Source organism: Syngnathus acus, chromosome 5 (assembly GCF_901709675.1).
Source record: "Syngnathus acus chromosome 5, fSynAcu1.2, whole genome shotgun sequence".
NCBI classification, from domain to species: Eukaryota; Metazoa; Chordata; class Actinopteri; order Syngnathiformes; family Syngnathidae; genus Syngnathus; species Syngnathus acus.
The window spans coordinates 2,247,458-2,271,142 of record NC_051091.1 but is presented as its reverse complement, the minus strand read 5'-3'; the positions used below and the strand labels follow the sequence as shown (position 1 = coordinate 2,271,142).

General features: G+C 45.1%; 3 protein-coding genes across 6 annotated transcripts; 2 read left to right on the top strand and 1 right to left on the bottom strand.

Annotated features, from left to right (window-relative positions):
• Window positions 1-3,667: 3,667 nt before the first annotated feature.
• rims4 (regulating synaptic membrane exocytosis 4) lies at window positions 3,668-11,959 on the top strand. 2 transcript variants are annotated; one of them, XM_037252434.1, is made up of 7 exons: window positions 3,668-4,271; window positions 6,454-6,598; window positions 9,472-9,584; window positions 10,220-10,321; window positions 10,834-10,973; window positions 11,360-11,463; window positions 11,534-11,959. In XM_037252434.1, the coding sequence occupies exons 1-7, from the start codon at window positions 4,175-4,177 to the stop codon at window positions 11,601-11,603; spliced, it is 771 nt and encodes a 256-aa protein (XP_037108329.1). In that variant the 5' UTR covers window positions 3,668-4,174; the 3' UTR covers window positions 11,604-11,959. The 2 variants fall into 2 exon arrangements, with proteins under 2 accessions (XP_037108329.1, XP_037108328.1); XM_037252433.1 differs by having other exon boundaries at window positions 3,669-4,271; window positions 11,360-11,959.
• Window positions 11,960-13,055: 1,096 nt separating this feature from the next.
• On the bottom strand, window positions 13,056-16,332 carry abraa (actin binding Rho activating protein a). Of its 2 annotated transcripts, none has more exons than XM_037252431.1 (2): window positions 15,573-16,332; window positions 13,056-14,523 (listed from the first exon to the last, which is right to left on the bottom strand). In XM_037252431.1, the coding sequence occupies exons 1-2, from the start codon at window positions 16,143-16,145 to the stop codon at window positions 14,086-14,088; spliced, it is 1,011 nt and encodes a 336-aa protein (XP_037108326.1). In that variant the 5' UTR covers window positions 16,146-16,332; the 3' UTR covers window positions 13,056-14,085. The 2 variants fall into 2 exon arrangements, with proteins under 2 accessions (XP_037108326.1, XP_037108327.1); XM_037252432.1 differs by having other exon boundaries at window positions 13,056-14,525; window positions 15,581-16,332.
• Window positions 16,333-18,926: 2,594 nt separating this feature from the next.
• Window positions 18,927-20,640, top strand: lsm3 (LSM3 homolog, U6 small nuclear RNA and mRNA degradation associated). 2 transcript variants are annotated; one of them, XM_037252442.1, is made up of 4 exons: window positions 18,927-18,996; window positions 19,586-19,696; window positions 19,892-19,987; window positions 20,374-20,640. In XM_037252442.1, exons 1-4 carry the CDS (start codon window positions 18,976-18,978, stop codon window positions 20,452-20,454), a joined length of 309 nt encoding a protein of 102 aa, XP_037108337.1. In that variant the 5' UTR covers window positions 18,927-18,975; the 3' UTR covers window positions 20,455-20,640. The 2 variants fall into 2 exon arrangements, with proteins under 2 accessions (XP_037108337.1, XP_037108336.1); XM_037252441.1 differs by having other exon boundaries at window positions 19,586-19,746; window positions 19,867-19,987.
• The last annotated feature ends 3,045 nt before the right edge of the window (window positions 20,641-23,685 follow it).

The following is a 23,685-nucleotide window of genomic DNA, read 5'->3' as shown; positions in this document are numbered from 1 at the left end:
TGAAAAGGCAAGGTTTGCTCGTTTCAAGCTGTTTATTTGTCACTCCTGGACTGGTTAAAGTTCACCAAAAAAGATTGCGCATCGAATGACACGACCGCATTGCGTGTGACAGCTTAGAGTCCGAACGATCAAGCTGATGAAAGCTTGCCTTGCACTTGGCACTTTAACGAGGAAATCCAATGACGTCGTACAGCAATGAAACGCTGGTAACGCTGCCACAGATTGCCTCTCCATCACATGTCGGGGGACAGATCCCTGGGGAACGCCGTCACCAGCCACTGAACCTGGAACGAGACGGATGACGGACAGAAGGAACGACTCCATACATTTCTCTACGGGGCTCTGGAGCAGGGCGCGAACGTCAGCTACCATCACGATCGATACAACTAAGGACCCAAAATGTGTCTTTGAAGGTCGCATTACTGATGACCTAGTTGACTCACCACCTAACTGACTGAACTCACTAACTGACCAAACAACTCACTAACCAGCAAAGCAACCAACAATGACTTACTGACTTCTGTACAGCAGACAAAGGGACTACCAAAACGAATCAATTAACCCACAAAGTAACTGACAACCGACTTAACTGACTCTCTGACGGACCTCGCAGACTCACTATCCAACTAACTAACCGACTAACCAATTTATATTTGCTTAAGGCCTAATCGACTCACCAACTGACTAAATGACTCAGTCACCCACTAACCAACTAACTGGCTGGCTGATTTACATACTGACTGGCTCAACTACTAACTGCCTTGTACACAGACTGACCCAGTTAACTACCTACCTGACTATGTCAAGCAGGTAACATCTTAAAATGTTTTTACTTGTCTGAACAAAAGAATCTGCCAGTATATACCTGAGAAATGGACTAAGTCATTGTCTTCTTATGACGTAGTAAGTTAGTAAAGATTTTTCTCATCATGCTTCCATGAGTCTAATTTAATCAGATGGTGACACACGTCCTATTGCTATTAACTAACTAACCGATCAATCGTTGATTTGTTTTCAACTCCTAAGGGATGCTTGATATACCAAAAGCCAATAATTGATCAAGGTTAGAAAGCTCCTTCTTCCTCAATAATTGCTGTTCCCATAGGAAATCAATCAAGTAAAGAACAAGGGGGACGGGGGGACACTTGTCCCTTTCTTTGGTGCCATCAAAAACTAGACGCACCTGCAAAAGCTCAATAATGGAGCTAATCCCGTCAGTACGGAAGTCTCGGGTGATTTGACGGACGACAAGCTTGCTCTCCGGGGATTGTTGAAAAGAGCGAACGGAAAGACAAGGAGGTGATAGAATGCAACGAAATTCAGATAACAATGAGTCGCCGCTCTACTTTCAGAATAAATTGGGTCTGAAGCCTCGGCCCATTTTCACCCAAAAAAAAGGCAAAAACGAGGCTGAGGCGTCTAAAAAAAAAAGCGACCCATTTCCCTTTTTTTTTTTTTTTAAATTATTGACATTTTGGCTTGTTGACCATTTAGTCGGATATCTTGCCAGCTGCTTATTTGGTGGGCTTTTGTTTTGTCTTTTTAGTTGGTTGGCTGGTCATCTTATTAGTTGGTTCATTGATTAGCTATCTTGTTGGCAGTATAGCTGACTGGTTAGTTTAGCTAGTAGTAGCTACACCTGGTCATTTTGTGTCGAGTTAGCTGCGTAGATCATTCAGAGGTCAAGTCACATTTTAGCTGATTCACTGGGTGGTTGGTTGACTGCATGGTTAGCTGCTGTTTTACTCTAGCTACCTAAATACTACTAACAATAAAGTTGTTGTTTGCTGGTGTAACACTTAAGAGATTTTTGTTGGTGGTGTGCCTCGAGGTTTTTTCCAATGAAAAGGTGCGCCGTGAATGAAAAAAGGTTGGGAAACACTGCGATAGGGGGCCCCTAAACATAACTTTGAAGCCTTCTGGACCGGAAAACTGGAATCTGAGCATATGCTGGTCAAAATGCACACCAATGTTTTTATCAACTGTCACGGATCGGATTGAGCAGGGCAACCAAATGCAGCTCGGACCAGGGTTTATACAGCAAAACAAACTAACAGACTCGGCAAACTGACACGACTTCACGAAATAACAAAAGGACTAACCGACAGGGACGCGAAACAAAGGACGTGAAGACATTAAGACACCAGGAACCAACCGACCGACATCAAGACAACAACACACAATGATTCGGCAGGGCGGGAGGGGCAGACAGGACTTATATACACCACAGGTAACAAGAGGCAGGTGAGAATAATCAAACTAATCATGGGCACACAGGAGGGGAGGGGCGAGCACACAGAGAGAAACCAAGACAGAGACACGTAGTAACACGGCTGGGGACGAGACGTGACACCAACCCCTCTAGTTAATAGACCTTGAAGTTCGGACGCCAGGGTCTCAATGTTATTGTGTGTGCCCCCTCAAATTTTCACAAGCTGTGGAACGTCTGTGACGACCTCATAATCTTTGGTTACAGCGTCTCCGGAGTTCTGCACAGCAGCACAGCCTGTGCTTTTTTGTAGTAGAAACCATGTTTTCTCTCAGGAATGCCAAGAATTGTATTGACATACGTTGTTTCACATATACTGACTTCCTATGACCCCTGTAAGCCTTCCAAAAAGTGTCTTCTATATTTCTCAAAATTCATTTTGTGATTGTCTTTTTAGTTGAAATTCTGACTCAGTTGCAAAACACACGCACACACACACGCATACACATGCACACACACACACACGCGCGCACACACACACTCGCTACCTGGTAATCCATCATGACAGCCTTAGTTACATAACATTTTTATGTGCACGCGGACACCAAAATGAGCTTAACTCCTGGGTTTCTTCATCTCCAATGGCACCGACACACACACACACACACACTCACTCACTCATCGTGTATGACGGATGTCTTCCAGAGACGCTGTGTGACGTCAGTGTGACTGCAAACAGTCACATAATGTAAACATTTACATTTTTTCATGAAAACCAACATAATTTTTTAAGAGCCAGAACGGGTTGACAATGTTGCTCCTCTGAACGTTGTACGCGGTGACATTTTGCTGAGGACTGAGAAACGGGTGCAGATGCTTGAAATAGCAAAATGAGCATCTCCTCCTGTCCCGTTGTCAGCTGATTGTGACAAGTTGCCCAGTTACCTTGGTGACGCCTCCTTTTCTTTCTTTTCTTATCTGACGACATTTCATTCAAATGACTTTTTTCATTTTTAGTATGTTTTCCCCAAAACGTATGCTATTGTGTTGTTGAAAAAAGTCTGACTTTGACTTCCCCCCAGTATGTTCTTACTGTATATGAAGTCTTGACTTATCAAAGTTTTTTTAGTAGTATATGAGCTCCCCCCCCCGATTAAAAAACAAAACAGAGAAGTATCAAAACAATTCATTTTTTTCATATCACTTTGCAGTGAAATTGATCACGTAACTGAACTTTTTTTCTGGTGTGGCAGCAACACTCTTCCGATGACTTTCCTCTGGAAATTGTAAAAAAATGACTCCAAAAGTCCCTACCCCCATTTTTAAGCCATGTAGCTAACAAAATATGACTTTTATTTCACCATCATTGTGCCTGATGGTTCGTCCTCCAGCCAACAGCCACGCCCCCGTCTCCTTCCTCTGCCCGTGATTGGCTGACTCCTCTCCTCATCCTCTGCTCTCTTTCATTCCTGCCAGACTCTCCCAGATGAGCATCACCTAGCCCGGGAGGCGATCGACGGCCGCAGCCATCACCTTCTCCCTCCAGCTTCTCTGGTGCCCAAGGTCCGTGTTTTCCCCACCATAAAGATGCGCCGCGGAGCGCCACCCGCACAGCTCCGCAAGCTCTCCTAAGACGGCGTCAAATCCCACTTTTGGGACCTGGGAGCAAGGAACAAAGCATCCTCTATGAGAGCTCTTCTTCCTCCCCCTCCTCTTCTTCGTCGTCCTCCGTCTCCTCAACCTCCTTGCGCCGCCGCCGCACGCCGCCAACGTCTTCCCGGCTTGTGACTCGCCTTTCCCGGCTGGCTTGGAGGGTCTGCCGCCGCGGGGGGCAGCCGACGACCGCCGTGCAAGACGCCGCGCGCCGTAATCCGCGTGAAGAATGCCCAGCAGCCGCGCTTGGCCAAGCCGGCCGACCCGGGCCCGGCGGCGGGCGGGGGGTCCACCGGGGGGGGCGGCCTCTACATGGAGCGCTCGCAGAGCCGCATCAGCCTGTCGGCGTCTTTCGAGGCGCTCGCCATCTACTTCCCCTGCATGAACTCCTTCGATGAGGACGACGGAGGTACGTACGTGCGTGCGTGCGTGTGAGGCTCTCTGTCGCGGCTGTCCGTTTTCCGACTATTCCAGTGATAACAGAAAAGACACCTTTTTCACCAATTTCCCTTTTTTCTAATTCAGACATGGTCTAAAAATCCGCCTGAGTTTCGTCTGTCCAAACGACTTCAATGCTGAAAAAGCCATGTTGAAGTCCTATTTTCAAAAAGTTATCAACGGTTGGAAATTTGAGGCTATACGGACGATCAGGGGATGAACACTTCCATTTCTAGACAGTCCAGGACAAATGTCATCAGGCCAACAAGATTTCTCCAATTTGCAAGGGCAATAGCGTCAGCGATGATACCCCCCCTGAATGTTGTGGGCACAACCCACGCATGGACGAGCAACGGTGGAGGCTCTCCAAAATCCACCAGAGTCGCAAACGGCTTGGTCACATGATTGACACGTGTTGCCCCGCTTCAAACTCTGTCAGCGCATGCGTGACGCTTTTGTCTTTTCACCTCCATGAGAAGGCCAAAGACATACAACTGCAGCAGTGGCTCTCAGAAATGAGTTTTGCTGTAAATGCAAAACACATGTAAACATACCGGAAGTGGACTTACATGCATGCATCTATTTTATGTGCAGTACATATGTTTAGAAATGTATACATATTTTCAGTACGTACGTCAATCAATGCATTCGCACCGTATCCAAACCCGAGTGACTAATATCGTAAGCGCAGTTCAGTCTCTGTACTTACGAAAATCAATAACATTTGCATTCTAAAAGGCATTTGTACGTTTTTGATTGCGTCTTACCGACACGGTTCCCAAGCTCTTACGGTGTTCCCAATAAGTGTGCAAATCTTACGGGAACAAATGTGGCTGCAACACATAGTGTCAAAAGTGGCATGTTGAAAAAACAAGACGGAGCTTCAATATGGCTGAAATTCACAACGTGTCTCGTTCACACCAACGACGTCTCTTACCTTTGGAATCAAGTTCGCAATGTTTCCGACTGAGCTTGAGAGAAGCGTCCGGCGCCACGTCCGTGCGATGATGTCATACGTTTGGCGGCAGTCCACCGTCATCGGAGGTCATTGAACGCGCGCGCTGTTCTTTCTCTCCTCGGGCGACGGGAAAGCATCTCGCGTGGTTTCTTCTGTTAGCGTTTTCCAACTTTAATGCTAGCTAGCATGCCACGCCATTCCGCTGGGGATTTCTCATTAAGCCGTCCACGGGAGGTCACACTGTTTATGTCGTGGGGAACATGCATGAAGACTGCAGTTTGATGTGCAGGTGGCCATCTTGTGTCAAAAATGCTCTTTTGAGAGGCCCTCACGTGCTTTGTCATCCCTCCCCCTCCTCCTCCTCCTCCTCCTCCTCTTCCTCCTCCCAGTAGAGCAGACCTCCTTTCCCGGCACGCCATCTTTTACTCCTGACTGTTTTGGGTCACCCCCCATCCCCTTCCCTGTTCCCGCGCACGTCATCTCCAAAAGTCACCAGTGGGCACCGAAGCAGCTTTGTTGCATCCATTTGTCTCAAAGAAAGAATGAAAGAGAAAATGAAAGGAGATCATGGAGGGATGGATGCTCTTTTTCTTTTATGCTGCTGTGTGTGATTTTACTACCGAATCTGCACACGCTACTCATTCTGCTACAATCTATTTTGCAGTGTGCAGGTGTGTTTGTCAGAGCAAGTGTGTGTCTGAGCTCGTCTGCAGCTGAATCGAGCTCAGACTTTGAGTAGCTTTTAATAGCAGACACCAAGCGTGTGTGTGTGTGTGTGTGTGAGTGTCTGAGGGGGGGGTCAGACTCTCTGTCCCACTTTTTGTGAGTCTGAGTCAGTTTGAGTGAGTGTCTGAGCTGTAAGAAGGAGACACTTGTGTCCTAAAAACAAGGTCACGCACACACACACACACACGCACGCACACACACACACACACCTTGCTTGCTGCCATAATGCCAGTGTGATATGTTGCAACAAGATGTGTTGTCGTGTTCTCGTTGTCTTGTTGTTTTGGGATGAGTGTGTTTTTGTGTGTTTCCTGTGTGTACGTTTTTCTTTTTCATTCGCTTTGTGTCAACTTGTAATAGTGATTTATGGCAGCATAAAAATTTTTTTCAAGGTCAGCCAGTGAAACACGATTTTAAAACACTCTAATATCCTGTGAGCGTGTGTGTGTGTGTGTGTGTGTGTGTGTAGTGGACCCAGATGGGCGTAAGTTGAAGGGCGCTATCCAGAGGAGCACGGAGACTGGCCTGGCAGTGGAGATGCCCAGTCGGCCGCCGCGGCAGGCCAGCCACGAGTCCATCGAGGAGAGCATGAACAGTTACGGCTCGGAGGGCAAGTGAGTTCGCCGTCCGCCACGCTTTTTGGCCGCACAAGGTTGCAAAAGTTCCTTCGCTGAAGACATGCCAGCTCTGCGGCGGCAGCGGTGATGCCGATGCACCTATGCTCTTTTGATATGGTCCGTCTCGGATTTGCCAATTTTGTGCGAGAAGCAACAGATTTGGAATGGCGATTTTTCTTACGGCTATGAAACGTTTCTTTTTTTATTTAGCACGTGTCCCACTCGGGGTTTGCTGTGAAAGCCAGGCAGGCACCTATGTATAAATTCTAGATCGGACATTTTTCCATTTTACTGGACTTCCTGGAAGAGCAAAGCACGCAGGCGAAGTGCCGCGTCCTCCTCTGGCTCGTGACAGAGAACGTGTGTATCTGTCAGCGTTGTGTGCGTGAAAGGCACATGCCGATGAATTGCATGTCTTGTATGGTGGCTGCCACTTGTCCATTTTTATGGACTTGTTGTAAAAGATTCTACACAGGTGGCGTCCCATCTCATGTTAGACTCAAATAAACACTTTTGGGCACTGGAGGCGCAGTACATCAGCATCAGCAGCAGCAGTAGCAGCAGCAGCAGCAGCAGCAGCATCAGCAGCATCAGCAGCATCATCCCAATCTACAGACCTTGTGTTCCCTGGAGGCTTATGACATCACAAGTGTAGAACACACACACACATAGACACACACAGGTTGTTGCCAACCTGGCTATGAAATCCTGCAGTTACATAAGAGGGAATTTGGTGGGGGCTTTCAAATCTCACTGGGACGGAGGGGCGGGGTGGTGGTAGTCGGGGGGGGGGCAAACTCAGCAGAGGACGATTGCTTTTCACACACGGCACGCTCTGTTTCGCTTTCTATTTCTGACGAGGGCGTTTTGGCTCCAAATGTGCATCAAAACATCAGAGGCCCCCCAGGGAAGGCCAGCAGCTGATTGGCTAAGCAAATGATGTCGGGAGTCAATGGCAAAGATGCGTACAATTGCCAAGCTAAGCTAAGTGACGCGAAATCTTCCAATAAGTTGTTGCCCTTCCTCCCTTGATGTGGAACTCCTGCTAATGGTGAGAGTTGAACATTGGCATCTGCTGCCTTTTTATTGTCAGAGCGCACTTTGGTGATTGCACAATCCATCGCTGCTGCTGCTGCTGCTGGACTGGCACAATGTTGCTGTACAGACAGAAAAATGAGTCTTTCTTCCGCATTTTCATCACTTTTGTCATCACTTGGCAAAGCTTTTCTCGCGTAGTATACGTCAAGCCGATGTTAAACACAATCCAAGTGAGCGAATGGACTGCTTTTGCAATCTTGGGCACTTGACGGGATGGTGATGAGAACCAACGCGCGTGCACGGCTCTCTGCTTGTGGCTCGCAGGCCCGACGTTTATTTTGGAAGGAACGAGCATGTGGCCGTCACGTGACGCCTCCTCATTACTGGAGTGGAGCTTGGCGGCCAAATTTGATGACTCTTGGTAGCGCATCGTGGAATGCTTTAAAGAATTCCGCTCCGCAAGATCATTTTAATCTGCAGATGATGACATTTGATCTATTAAGAGCAGACTTACAAAAAAAATTCTTAAGAAGCCGTGCCTGACAAGACACAAGTGGTTTGAAGTGCCCATTTTTGGGCTTTGTCAACCATTTCAAGTGTCCTTAACTGTTCTTGAAAAGTTTGCCCTGAAGCCAGTTTGACTTTGCAACATGTCATTTGCTCCAAACGTCTTTCATGGGTCGATCCATTAAAAAGTCTCAAGAAAAGAAACCGGAAGTCTGGCATTATGGTTTGAAGCAGACGCACGGCAACAGAATCGGTTTTTTTTTTCCGTCTAAGAATTGGCAGCATATGACAGCGTGTGACGATTCAATTCGGTTTAGTGGCCTGCCTGCACAGATTGTTTGCTCTGCACGAAATCCGTGAAGCCAGACAGATGACTCGAGATGTCACATCATGAAAAGTGGATCAAGTATGACCTTGGTTGTGTGTGATGTTTACAGGGTTTCGTTTTTTTTTAAATTGTGCTGTTTTTTTTAACATAATCCCTGCAGCAGCGTTGTAACCTGAGAGTGTAATACTCACTCGCTGGGCTGATGTTGATGGACGGACTTATTGCATGATTAAAATACAGCTCGCACATGGCCGTGACCTCGTTACATCTGGCTGTTAAACAAGCACGCTTGACAAATGTCAACTACAAAAACGAGAGTTGAATCCTCTTTGCAAAATTCAGCCCCAAAGCCAGTTTCACTTTGCAGCATGAAATTTGGCAGGCATGTCATTCATGAGATACATTTTCAAAAGGTATGCCCCTAAACGAAGAAGAAGAACAGCTCAAGAGGGAGAAAATGGAATTAGATGGAAGCTGACATCAAAACTTGATGATTTGGACTTTGCAGATGATATAGCGTTACGCTCCTCTACAAAACATCATATGCGGAATAAAACAACCCGAGCAACATAGCAACATGAAGCACCACGAAAATGTCAAGATTCCAGGCCCGACGACAGACACACTGAAAGTCGGACATTTTGCTTGGAAGTGACAACGTGCAGTCTCACTGATCGCTTCCAAGGATCATCCTTTTCTTTTTTGAATCCAGTTTTCTTATTAGCGCTGTGCTGCTACTAAACCAGAGCACTTGACAAATCTAAAATATTAAAACCTTCGCGTCAACGACTAATCTTGGCTGAGTGATTTTGTTGCACCGTAAATTATTCACTAACGACTGCCAGGATGCTCTGCATTTAATTAAAAGGCCGGTCCAATTGCTGCTTCTTCCTTTTCCTCCACCAGAATCGTCTCATAAATACCCCGAAAACATTTGTCCACGTTGTGTCGCTGAATCTGCAGGAATATCCGACCGTGTGTCTTTTTCTGCCTTCAGCCTCAACTACAGCGGGATGTGCCTGGCCTCTGATGCCCAGTTCAGCGACTTCCTGGACGGGATGGGACCGGCCCAGTTTGTCGGCCGGCAGACGCTGGCCATGACGTCCATGGGTGAGATGGCTCGTTAGCATCGAGCATATTACCAAATGGGAAGCACAGCCACGCCGTTGTCCACCCTTAAACATGTTGGGTTCAAAACTGGACAAACCCATGAACTTGACCCAACTTTGGGTTGTTTTGTAGAAAAAATGCCTTCATTTCTGCAAATCGGTCAAAAAAATTGGCTTGTTTGTCAGTTTGGAAGTAGCGAAGGGCGTGAGTTGCATCCACATGCTGTAGTGTTTGCTATTCAGCGTGAGGACGTCCTGTAAGTGGGTCACATTCCTCCCTGGCGGAGGCTCGGCATCCTTGGCCGAGCAACGCCGACAGAACCGGGTCCAGTCGAATATTATGCAACCGCCACGCGGCCCAGAACAGCCAGCCTGACGTGGATCTGAAAGCGCAGCTGGCGGCAACAGTGGCCGTACTCGCTACTTCAGATCACGTATCGTTTTTTTTAAATCATTAGTTTTTTTTTTGTTTTTTTTAAATCATTAGAGTTTGGCGGCGTTATTAACAACACGCACCTCTGTGCTGTGTCAGATTTACATCTTTATTTTCACAGGAACTTTAAAATTGCAAACTGATCGTGTTGTCGTCTGGCTCTTAAATGTTGCGACTGGGTGATTGTGATGAATGGCATGCAGGTGATGTGGAGATCGGCCTAATGGAGAGGAACGGAGGTCTGGAAGTGGAGGTGGTCCAGGCTAGAGGACTCACCATGAAAATGGGCTCCAAGGGGCCCCCCGGTAATTCCCTGGACACAACACACACAGCGAGAGTAGCCGCAGGTTGAATTGTGTAACAAGAGACGATTAAATCCGTGCCGTTGCGTAATGTGGAATGCTAAGCAGTTGCGTAAGAATAAAGCAGCGCAGACCAAAAAGGATAAACAGATCAAAAAGACAAAAGAGCATGACACCTTGAAAAAAAACTGAAAACAAAGCCACTTTCCCCTCCCTGTCTGTTTTCTTTGTTAAAACAACAGCAAGCAACATTGCTTTTAGCATTATTAGCTGGCGAATGCTACCTCAACCTGTGTGGAAACAACAGCAAGCAACATTGCTGTTAGCCTTATTAGCTGGCTAATGCTACCTCAACCTGTTTTTACACACATTTACCCCCCCCGCCCGCTCGCTCACTAGCTGTCTTTTAAAAATAGAACATACCATTTCAATTACAAATCAAAGCAAATCCATTTTCCTGAAATGATTTGCGTGTCAAATGCAATACGAGTGTGGTTTTGCTGTGTTGCGTGTAGCGGCCTACATCAAAGTCTACTTGCTGGAGAATGGCACCTGCGTGGCCAAGAAGAAGACCAAGTCGGCCAGGAAGTCTCTGGACCCTCTTTACAACCAAGTGCTGGTCTTCTCTGAGAGCCCCCAGGGGAAGGTGGTCCAGGTACGTCAAACACCGACTTCATATGGTTAACGATTAATTGAATTTCACTGTTGTGGTCGATGATGATGAATCGAACCTTTGGCAATTTGCCATCATCCATCCGTCCAAGTGCAGCAAATTTAGTTATGATCGGACAGAATCTCCCAGAGAAGTTTGTCTTGCAAGAACCCCGGGAACCCTCAGTCTCAAATTTGCCCAAATGTATGCTTAAAACCAAAATGGGCGACTGATTGGGGGGCTTTGGTTCTCTTTTTTTTGCAGGTTTATTTGTGATCAAATTGTTTTCCAAAATTCAAACTGACTTCAAGAGCTCAATTGCCCGAAGCAAGGAAGAACGGCCAACAAGAATGTGAAGCGCTTTTGTTTGTTTGCTGTGCTCCTTGCAGCTGATCGTTTGGGGCAATTACGGGCGCATGGGGCGCAAGTGCTTCATGGGGGTGGCCCGCATCCTCTTGGAGGAGCTGGACCTGAGCAGCATGGTGATTGGCTGGTACAAGCTGTTCCCTACCTCGTCCATGGTGGAGCCCACCAGCGCGCCCCTCATGCGCCACTGCTCGCAGTTGTCACTGGAGAGCGGTGTGGGTCCCTGCTGCGAGCGCCCCTGAGACATTCGGCACAGGAGCCATCTGAGTGGCGGACTTTGGACTCGCCGGGGCTTCCTGCCGCCTCCTGTTTGGACCAAGGCGACGCTGCAGGCTCAGCATCCACGTCGTCTCCTTCCGCAGCGTCGTCGGCATCCTCTTCTGTTAGTGCAAAGCTTCGCAAGCATTTTGGGAGCTTTCCGAGGATCCTCCTCAACATCCTCACGCCAGGTAATGTGCACCCCCAAGTACAGTAGCGAACTTGACCATTTGCAAGAAACTCATGTTACAATGACATATTACAATTCACAAAAGCAAAAAGCTAATTCTCCAAAGTGATAAAACCCATTGAGAAATAAAACAACTAAAGCAATTGACACATTAACAATTTACAATTTCATTAGAAAAAAATGCTATTGAAATGTTGCCTGTTTGAAAGTAAAAGGTCATACTGTTTTTAGACAGAAAAAGTTGTAAACAGGATAAAAACAAAGACGTACTTTGTTGAGGTATAAACTTGCAATCTTACAAGCGTAAAGTGCAACATTCCGTTGCAATATTAACAACTTGACTTGCAATATTAAAAAGGTTAAAAGGTTTTCAAAGGGAAAAAGACCTCATTACATAAATGAATTTAAAAAAGACATGATTTTACAGGACATTACAAAAGTTAATACAATTGCAGTCAAAGTTCATGAAAAGGGACTCATATTTTAAAAAGTAAATACATTCACCAAATTAAATCCAAACAACCAAGTGTGCAAAAATACAAAAGTAATTTACAAAGGTTGAAAATGCCATTAAACAAGGAAAAAATGAATGTAAAAAAGAAAGCAAAAAAAAAAAAAAGAATTACAAAATCAAAACAAAGTGTTAGCTAACACTAGCCGTGCTCGTGACATTTGCCCCAGAATATTCATTCCACTCGTGTGTTTTGTTTGACGAGCAAACGTGGAGCACTTAGAAAGCTTGTCAGACAGTCTTGTAGCTTAATCGTAAACATCGTCTACTTGTTTTTCTTTTGGCTAATCGTTGCACACGTGCCATCTTTGACCAGAAAGTGTCTTTCTTCACTTCATTGGAAGGTAGCATCACCTTAATGGCGCTGCGAAAGGCTTGGACAAATTGGTCATTTAGCCATTAGCTTGACGTTAGCATGAGGAGAGGATTTAATTTTTGGCACCTTACGTGGTGTAAATATTGACAACTGTGAGCCAAAGGATTCAGCCGGTGGCCATGGAAACTGTAGCTCGTAGTGTTAGCCGCTAGCATCTGCATGCAGTCTAATGCGCAGTTAGCACGGCGAGGCTGTGCTGAGGGATCAAACACAATGTAGCATATTTGTTTGCGACTTTATTTTTTATTGATTAAAACATGCAAAAGTTTGGGATCCTTCCAAGGATTCGATTTTAGTTGTTTTTTTTAAATTAAGTTTTGTCCTCAGGTTTGTCAGTAGCAGTACTGCAGGGAAATTATTGTTGTTGTTATTATTATTATTATTATTACATTTTTACAAAAACAAAATCATAGGCTACATTGTGAGAAGCAATAAAATCCCGAAGCTGCCATCATCAAGGCAGTTTTTCGAAGCGATTTAACATCCGCCCCCATACTAACATGCTAGCCTGTAACCGGAATCATCATCAGTCAGAATCACTGCTTTTTTTAACAATGCAAAAAATGTATTAAAAGAAATAAAAAACCACAAGCGATTTAGATGTTATTATATAAATATTTAATATATTTAATAAATGTAAGGAATTTTTGTGGGTTTTTTGTGCCAAAACATTTTATGAGAAAATCCCGTTTACAATTTAATATACTTTATATTTATTATTGCTCCAAAGTCACCCGATGCAAGCTGTTCAGCTGTCAGCAGCTAGCGTAGCAACAACAGAAAACAACAGTTTTTATGTCATCTGAAGACAAACATTTCATGACGATATAATGGTAATAGTCGGGTTACCTTGGCCAAACTTAAAGGAGCATGTCGACTTGTCGTTTTGATGATGTCGTCTTCTTTTATTCAATGTTTTTCCTAAAAGGGCAAAACCTTCAAAAAGTTCATCTGAATGTCAAAGTCGAGGCCTTGGCGGAGGTCTGCTCTGCTGGGTTTGATTGTAGCGCTCACACATTAAGCGGAGGCCTTACACGCACGGCGGACATGTTGCCTCTGAGGACTAACATCCATGAAAATTTGAGAAAAAAAATGATCAGAAGCATCAAAGTTATTGAATATGTAAACTCAACTAATTATTCCTAACAAACGTCATTTTCTTTTGACTTGATTGTGATTGCTTGGATGCACATGACCACATTTTTGTGACTTGGATTAAATAAATAAAGTACAATGAAAAAAACGAAAACGTGTTTATTCCTATTGTAGTTCCAAGTGTGCAAAGCGCAGCCTTCTCCCAGCTTGGTAAAGAGCCACGCTGGGAATTTGCAGAGGTCAGAAGTTCAATCACAAAAACGAGGCGGAATTTCCCAACGTTCTACATCTCCGTGGACAAGGCGGGTTCTTCCAGAAGTCAGTCCATCACGGTGATGAGCACGTGGTCGTCTTGTCCTTGCCACAGCATCTCGCCCTCAAAGTCCAGCATCTTATGCTTGCGGCAGCGCAGCAGGATGCCCACCACCTTGTCGGAGATCTTCACGTAGCGCTCAAAGAGGCGGCCGAAGGTGATGATGGCACGGCCTTGCCTGTCCCGGAAGCCCATGTCCCGGATGATCCAGACCATCTCCTCCATCTCCCTGTGGATGTGCTTGTGCGCACGCTCGCCCCGTTCCGCCGTCTTGGAGCCCTCCTTGGGGCGACCGTAGCCGCTGTCGCCCTTGCGCAGGCACCGGCTCATGGCGTAGTGGTGGTCAAAGTCCTCACTGAAGGGATTGAGTTTCTGGCTCTCTGCGTGCTCCTCGGACCAGCGCTGCCAGCAATGCTTAATGTCGCCCATGGTGGCCACCTTGATCTAAGGGGAGAGGACATGATCAGCGTCCAGCGAGCGTGGCAAAATAAATACCAAGACGCCCTGTATCCAAACTGCTTTTTGGGCTGTATAGGCGACCGTGTGGCGCCTGCACGTGACACTACTACCACTTTGTAGGTGTGAGCTCTCTCACAGTACACACTTCCCGTTGCTTGCGCTGAGTGAGATCCTCCCAAACTGCTACTTTGTTGTGTTTTGCTGGTGACTCTTAGTTGTTTCCATATGACAAGTGGCTTGGTTCCGTCAATTAAAATTGCAGATTTTTTTCAGGCAGCTGTCAGCTGTCACTCAAAGCCGTCTTGACATCGAGGCTGTTCTTACCTCCCGCTGCACTGGAAGGTCAAGCTCGAGAACATGTTGTCCTCCAGCTTCATTTACATTTTCCAGTTCTTTCTTTTTTCTTTTTTTTTTTTTTTTTTACAGCTGGGCCAGCAGGCAGCTTGCTTTGCCTTTTTATAGGGCAAGACGACTCGCTTGCCGGCTTGGAGTAGAGTTTCTCCAAGAGACGTCAGAGCAATGGTGGCGTTTTGTGCGGGTATTTTTTACGTAGGGTGACCAGATTCGGGTTTCTGAAAAAGAAACCTTGTTTTGGAGGAGGGCGTGGGCATTTTTGTGGAAGGGGCAGGGTTATTTTTCGGTTTTTTTGTTGGGGGGGGTCATTTGTTTCATATGTTATGACACAAATGACATGGTGTCTGTATAGCAATGGCATTTATTCGCCCGAATAACACAAAACAACATATAAACAATAACAAAAACATATTTACACTAACAAAAACGTATGTGCACACTGACAGTTTTTAGTTTTATAGTGGTACACTAAGTAAAAAAAGACAAAAGAAATACAGCCATCGGTGCAGCATTTGAAGAAGAAAAAAAAGGTGCGGTGGCACCTTTATTTATTTCGTAACGCTACGCCGTAACGCCACGCCGTAACGCCACGACGTAACGCTACGACGTAACGTTACAACATTCTGTAATATCAGGCTGCACCATGGTAAAACACCACGTTTGCGTCATCTTAGCACTACCTTGGGTTTGCACTTGATATCTGCGGTTTCGGCACTTTCTCCAGGCGCAACCTCATCCCCCAGGCCGCTGTCCTCCGTGTCCAGGCTGCTGCTCCTGGAGCTCAATTTCCTGTCCTGCAGCATCAACTTCCTCTCATGGATAATGCCTCCGCCAGCTCCATGCAACGCCTTCATGTGGCGGCGCCGCGTTGGCGACTCATTACCCAGGAAGGGCTTGCTTTCCTCAGGACCCGACTCCATCTTCCCGCGGATGATGTTGACCACATCCCCGCCGCACTCGCTGACTTTCGGTTGAACACTTTTAGAGATAGAAACGCTCCGGATGGGAGTGGCGTCATCACCTGAGGCCGTTTCCCGGGGTTTAGCAACTTTGAACTTATGGCTTCGCTGCATTGTGTCTGCATTCTGGTCCACAGAGCAGGGCATCCACCCAGTGGGAGCGGCGTCCTGCTTGTCGCTGTGCTCGTTGGCCCAACCCTGCCAACTCTTGGCCAGGCTGGCCACCATGGCGGCGCATCGGATTTTCCTCACGGCGCGTTTTAAAGCGGGGGCCTCCAATCGGCGGGCGCTCATTGTTCTAGAGGGACGTCGCCCGAGCTCACTTGGTCCTGATTTAAGAGATGCGGCTGAGGATGTCACAAATCTGCCGCTAAGGCCTTATGATCCTTTCGGCTCAGCTTCTAGGTCTTCCTGGGAACGGCGGCGAGCCCTCCGGATCTTCGCTTGCTCACTCGGTTAGTGGGTGAGACGCCCGCCCGGGAGCCCTTTAAATAGAACCATTGGATTCGCAGCGGGAAGGGTGGGGGACATGTGAGATGTGAAATCCAGATTTGTACATTAGCACGCACACACACACACACACACACACAAAGCCCAATTCTACAGCACAAACATAAGCACGCAAAAGTGCACACAATTCGTGTATTTGCATGTGAGGTCACAGAGGATCTAAAAATAACTCCCACCTGTTGACTGGATCCCACTGAGACAAATTCCTTCAACGACCTGTGTGTGTGTGTGTGTGTGTTTGGATTATTGGTCACACACACTGTGATGTCTGCATGTCTATGATGTTACGACTGTAACTATTAGTGCACTGTACTCCATGGTGACGTTCAGAATGGCCCAGTTGTCATGTGTTATATTTGGCAATATGACATTATGGATTATATACAGTGAATCTGAGCTCATGAAGAAATAATGACATGGTCTCCCATCATGGTTATTATAGTTTGTAAAAATGAATGAAATAACGAGATCTAAATTGCAAAATGCATTTCGGTTTTTCGACTTTTCTGAACGTGAACTTTGTTTTCATCTTTCATCAGCTTTCATTTTAAATGTATTTTTGTGTGTTGCTACACATCTATTTTTTTAGTGACATTATAGTTTTTTAATCTTGCACTCGACAGATACGCCATGTAAAAAAAAATACTAAAAGTAATAAAAAAACTGAGCATTTTCAAGTGTTGCTCTTAAAAACTAAAAGTGACTGAATTAAACAAAACAGAAGCGAAAACGAAACAAGCACTAATAAAAAATCCAAAATTATTTGAACCCTGTATTGCACTTGCGAATAAGCAACTCCAGATTTTACAGTGTAACATTACAAAATGAAAGATCTTATTTCACCAAATGTCAACGCTAATATCTAACATGTATTGCAGTAATTTACGACGCAAATTTAATTTCATATCATTTTCCCTTTTTGCTGAAAAATGATTCTTCTAACAGTCAGACTTTCGTTGTTTGAGCTTCAAACGTTTCCTCCTCATTTGTGCACTGATTCAGCTGTCCAACTGGGCCCAAGCCAGCTCGTCTTTCCACCATGTGCCTTATGAGTTCCCTGTCCAATGCCAGAATGTTTGGCACCCCCACCCCCATCCCCCGGCGTGTACCCCAAAATAGACACCAACAAGAAGTGCGTAGCTGTGTGCGCATTTCTTTCTCGCTTAAAATTGAAGGGACAAAAAAGAACAAGTTTCCGTTTCTGTCTTTTGTGTAGCACACAGTTATCTCATACACACATTTTTATGCAGTGGCTGTTGCTGTTTCAGGCTTTAACCGTTCTTGGGATTTCGCACCACCGTGTACTTCTTTTTCACTCATTTGTGTGCTAAGTACTATGTGCTTTGTTTTTCATGCTTCTGTGTCCAACGCTACTGCTGTCATACTTTCATTTTCAGCTTTTGCTGCTTTTTTTCTCCTAATATTTTGGTTTTTTTTGTCTCGTTGCCATTTTCATGACTCTCACTGTCTTTTTTCCAGGCTTTTGTGCAAGCCTTTTAGCAGCTCTCTCACCTCTCTCATCCTGTACTTTTAAGGACCACAGACTGTTCGTGCAATCTGGTTTACAAAAATTCCCAATATTGTGCAAAATTCAATGTGTATTTACGTACGCATGCACCCACAATCCCTTGCATCAAAGTGACTCACAGTTCAGTGTAAATAAGGGATGAAAATTTCAATAAGTTTTATTTAAAAGAAAATTGAACAAACGTCAAGCGTGGACTCCTGCTTGCGGTGCTGTGGCGTCACCTTGTGGCCAAGGATAGTCATGACAGCTCCTGCAAAAAGTCAGCATACACGTTCACGTTGTCATTTTGATTTTTTTGCCTTCCAATAGTTGGTTAGACGCTAACCTCCCTTTTTATTTTCTTGCTTATTTTATTTATTGACAGGTCAGTTAACCTTTATGCGTTTGACTGTTTTCGCCTTTGAGGGATTGTGGTGTGGCAGGGTTCTCTTCCAACACAAAGCCAGGGTTGGGGGGGCTGAGTGTGGAATGGGTATCACCACTGCTCGTCTGCTCTGCCTCCTGCACTACCACAACCAGAACCAGTACGGCAGACTGGACCGGAATGGAGCGGAGGCTCTCACAACAAAGTCTTCGAAAAGAAATTTAAAGGAATGTAAAATGTAAACCCCCTCCCAAGCACACACACCAAAAAGTTATTAAACCCGAAAAACCATCAGTACCTCACCACGTGCTTTCTTCATTTGGACAAAACTGTTTCAAGGTACTTTTTAAGAAAACAATTCAAACAATCGACCAATACTAATTCGATCACTTTTGCGCCAATTGTGTATTATAATAATGTATTTGTGGACCGGGATATACCGCACACGTGGACTACTATACACGTGGATTACATTCACAGAAAACTTTCATGCGGACCCTCTTTCGAATCAGCGTCTACTCTACATGGTAAAAACAAGTCGGGTGACACTAGAAATGTGATGTTAAGTAGATACTTACTCGCAAGGAAAACCGACGGTCGTCGCCTCAACTCGGCAACAAAAAGGGGGACAATAAAAAATGGGCGGCCGGATTAGCGGAAGTGATTTGAGCGAGTTGAATATCGCGTAGACGTCACAGTGACGTAGCCACGACTCAAAAATCATGGCGGACGAAGTGGAGCAGGTCTGTGCTTTCATTGCTTGATGAATTAATTGTTTTGAGCTCACAATGCGCTTCTACGAAGCCTCACTACAATCGGTGCTTTTGAACCTCGCTGTCATTGCTCCGTTTGCGCATCTTTGGGGTCTTTGCCCTTCCGTTTTGTGGCCGTTTATCCTGGCGATGGACCATTGAACATGCTAACTTAGCCGCGTCGGCCTTGCGTTAGCATGTCCAATTGGGGTAGCAAGAATGACATTTGAAGAAACGCATCCCAAATGTCTAGAAATTCTTTCAATTTTTTTCGTCAACGGCGTGATAATAAGGAAATGTGCATGCCGTTTAGTATGTTAGCTGTTCAACTCAAGCACATAAGTGTGTGTTCACGTATTTAAGAAATAATCACAGAAACTGACCCAAGTTGACACCCCGATTAATCATGTAAGAACAGTAGTTTAATATAAATTTTCAAAATGTAAGAATTTGAAACAAACACCAATACAAAACAATTCTAAAAATATGGAAATGCATACTTTTAAGCAAATGTAAGACCTATCAACAAAGAAACCACATTTGTATTGTAAACCACATTCCCTTTGTCCGTGCTGTTTAGCAACCGAGCACCAACACCGTTGAAGAGCCCCTCGACCTGATCAGACTCAGTCTGGACGAGAGGATCTACGTCAAAATGAGGAACGACAGAGAGCTGCGAGGACGGCTACATGTAAACTACCCACACGCGCGCGCATCCTCGCTTGCAAGGCGCATGTATCCACACAACACACACTCACATCTAAAAGCACAAATTAAAGACTCCCACTTGAACGTACATGCAGATTCGTACATGCGCTTGATCGCACCAACATTCGAGCCATTGCGAAGGCTTCTTTGTGGATTGTGTTGTTTTGCTGCACATCAGGCATACGATCAGCACCTGAACATGATTCTGGGAGATGTGGAGGAGACGGTGACCACGGTGGAGATTGATGAGGAGACGTACGAAGAACTATACAAGGTCTGTATCTCATTCATACTTTATTATTATTTGCTAAGATGTATTCATAGATATTTAATGATGGAGGTACATTCGACAGGTTGAAAAGTGGGTTTGGAAATAGCTAGCTAGCTTATCTGCAGTAGCTTGGTGGATATGCCGGTAGTTATTTCTAAGCCGGTAGAAAGGAAGCTCGGGAGCTTCATAGGTCGGTGGGCAGCAAAGTAAGAAGCGAGACTAGATGGGTAGGTAGGTAGTAAATGCGTCAAGGTATGTAGTGGGTGGCTCGTTGCCATCCATGTGGTCTAGGTGTTTTCTAGTTGCCATAATCGTACAGCTGTTGTGAGATGTATAGTGTTCAAAGTGTGTCGCCGTTCAATGCCTCATTTGTCTTTTGTTTTTGACAGTCGACCAAGAGGAACATTCCCATGCTGTTCGTCAGAGGTGACGGCGTTGTCCTCGTAGCGCCACCCCTACGGGTGGGCTGAGCCTTTAAAAAAAAAAAAAAACCTGAGCTCTTTTTCTGTTTTGTTTTTCTTTTTTTTCTTTTATATATATAGCTTTTTGCATTATGTCTGCATTTTTAGGTGATGTTGATTCCTCATAAGTAAATAACCACCACTTTGAGTTATAAGGCTGTAATCAAATAAATATGCCTTGGTGACAAAAACGTCTCGCGTTTGCATGATCAATATGAAAACTGTTGTATAAATATGAACTATGGCGAGTGCTTGTCCAAACGGTACCGCTATTGTAGTTTTGGGCTTGGACCACTAGGTGGTGACACATTCCCTCTTAAGTATGCATGAAGCTACAGTGCAGTCCATAGTGAGAAGGTCTTAAATTGATTCCTTCAAGAAGGTTCCTAGCTAGATAGAAAGGTGTGAAATAGTAGCCATCTCCATTAGCTGGCTCAGTAGGGAGCAAGACGGCTACAAAAGGTAGCGGGGAAAAGTCGGGAGCAGGTGAGCTTGGTAGGCTGCCACAGGCGCTCGGTTCTTATTGTGGGGCGACATTAAAAGTCTCTTCAGTATCTTAGAATAGGCCTCGGCACGGACGCTGCCAAGAAGAAAGCAAAGCAAAGGCAGCAACAATGTGTCCTTGAACGAGACCTCATAAACACGCACGTACGCCTGAGCCTGCCCGTCAGTCTGTCTACCACGTCCGCTTTCACCCCTTCACATTGTCCGACAGTTGTCACTCCACACACCAACTTGATTTCTTTCTAGGAATAACTTTACTGCTTGAGTGACTTCACTGACAAAATGACTAAATTGGACTGTAGGCAAGGACCTAGATACAGTCAGGTCCATAAATATTGGGACATGGTTACAACTCTCATGTTTTTGGCTCTGAACACAATGAATTTGAAATTAAATGTGCTTTAACTGCACAATTATAATTTGAGGGTGTTTACAGCCGAATTCGATGAACTGTGGGAATGACAATAGTTTGCATACGCGCTTTTGAGGCGCTTTGAACACACCGTATGGTGTCGAAGCGTTATTTGTCAAATTTGATTTTTCATTCTTTGGACTATGGAATGTTTTTTTGTCACAAGTACAATTAGTAAGCCATTCTAGTTGATTCAGGACTCACTGTCCAACTGGTGTTCGTGGATTTGGGGTGTGAGTCCAGCTCTAGCTCTGCAGCGTTTGGCAGAATATGAGCAGATCCTCAGAATGACCAAAAACGCTTCTAAATTCAACCTACTGCATGCAGTCAAGTGTGCAGTCAAAGCACAACTTGTTTTGCGGCAAAAGATGAGAATTGTGTCCACGTGCAGTTTGTTATGGACCTGAGAGACTTTTACATGGGAGCAGCGACACCGGCTCCCTAATTGTTAGCTTGTCTTTAGCGGCTAGTTTGTGCTTTGAAGTGCTCTGCAGACAAAACAAAAGCAGTTGGCCTCTTCTTTCCTCCCCCTTCTTTGGCTGCTAAGCTTTAAGCCCCCAGCAATAGCACTAATGCTAATGCTAATGCTTTGTCCTCACTCACACTAATGAGGCTAAATTCCTCTCTTGGCATCATGCGGGGACCTTGTTGACTTTTTGTTATTATTGCAATCGTGTCACAACGTTCGCTTTCTTTTTGAGTTTTACTTGGCTAGTGTCAAAGTTGAGAAATAAAAGTGTGCTGCTGTTTTGGTTAGCCATTGTTTTTGTGTTCTGATGCGCTGTGATGTATTAACCATGATTGTAACATCAAGCATTAAAATCTAACTCACTTAACATGAATTTATCACGGGATGCTTTTGTGCCTGGAAGGGACATTGGCAAGTGCATCCTCCGAGGCCTACCAGGAGGTGGGAGGGATGCTTATCCCGCCGGTTGCTTGATCACAACTCCTCTTTTGGATATTGTGTGCCTTCTGACGTTGTGGCCGTGCCTCTACTGAGTTGGAACCATTTTCGACTTGAGGGGTGCCCACGCGACGCCAAACGCCCGCCCGCCTTGCACATCAGGCCCCGCTAAGGGCTTTGAGTGGGCTATAGCAACAAACAGTAGCTCGTGGGTAGCTATGCTAAAATGATCAAATGCAGGACTTACGATAAACAGCATGAAGTGACACAAAGAGCAAATACATGTTAAATATTGACCAGAGGCAATAAAGACACAACTTTGAAGTCTAAAATGCATATAAAACAATTCAAAGGTGATTTGGCTGTTAGTATATGATAATCCAAGTGCTATCATAAAAATTACAATGTTTTTCAAATCAAGGACACAATGTGTACGCAAATAAAACTATTCAAAGGTGATAAGCAGGTTAGAATGGCATCATCAAACCGCTGACCTGAAAATAAATAATGTAACTACACGTTACACCAGACAGAAGCACAACAGTAAGATTATCTTAGCATGATGCCATTAGCTTAGCATGTGGACAACATGGCCCCTGTCCAAAAGAGTTAGTATCACTGCTGGCATCCACGCTGACATGCCCCTTTTGTGTCACAGCCATTAAGGGACAATGTGATTCCCACGCAACACTGCACACCACTTCTTTCTTCATAAAAACACTCAACAGTTAACATCTGTCACAGATCGAATGGAGCAGGGCAACCAAATGCAGCTTGGCCCAGGGTTTATTCAGCAAAACAAACTAACAGACTCGGCAAACAGACACAACTTAACGAAATAACAAAAGGACTAACCGACAGGGACGTGAAGACATTAAGACAACAGGAACCAACCGACCGACATCAAGACAACAACACACAACAATCCGACGGGGCGTGAGGGGCAGACAGGACTTATATACACCACAGGTAACAAGAGGCAGGTGAGACTAACCAAACTAATCATGGGCACACAGGAGGGGAGGGGCGAGCACACAGACAGAAACCAAGACAGAGACACATCGTAACACGGCTGGGGACGAGACATGACAACGTCAGCCTTTCAAAGACTTTTTTCTTTGAGCCACCGACATCTGACAGAGTTGGTGCACAACACATTTTTTTCAACATCCTTTGAGTTAGCCCATCTCATCTAACAAACATCCTAAAACAAATATGTAGCATCTTTTCACAAACATTTGTAGTTAGTGCATAATTCTTGTTGAGGGCATTCAAAGTTGATGTATGGAAGCAATTTTGAAGTTGGAAAAAAAAATCACATTTTTATTGAAAAGATCTCTCAAGTGATCTAGAAAGTAATTAAGTTCAAAAATAGACACGTCCAGAATTTCCACACAGCTATAGAATGACACCGAAA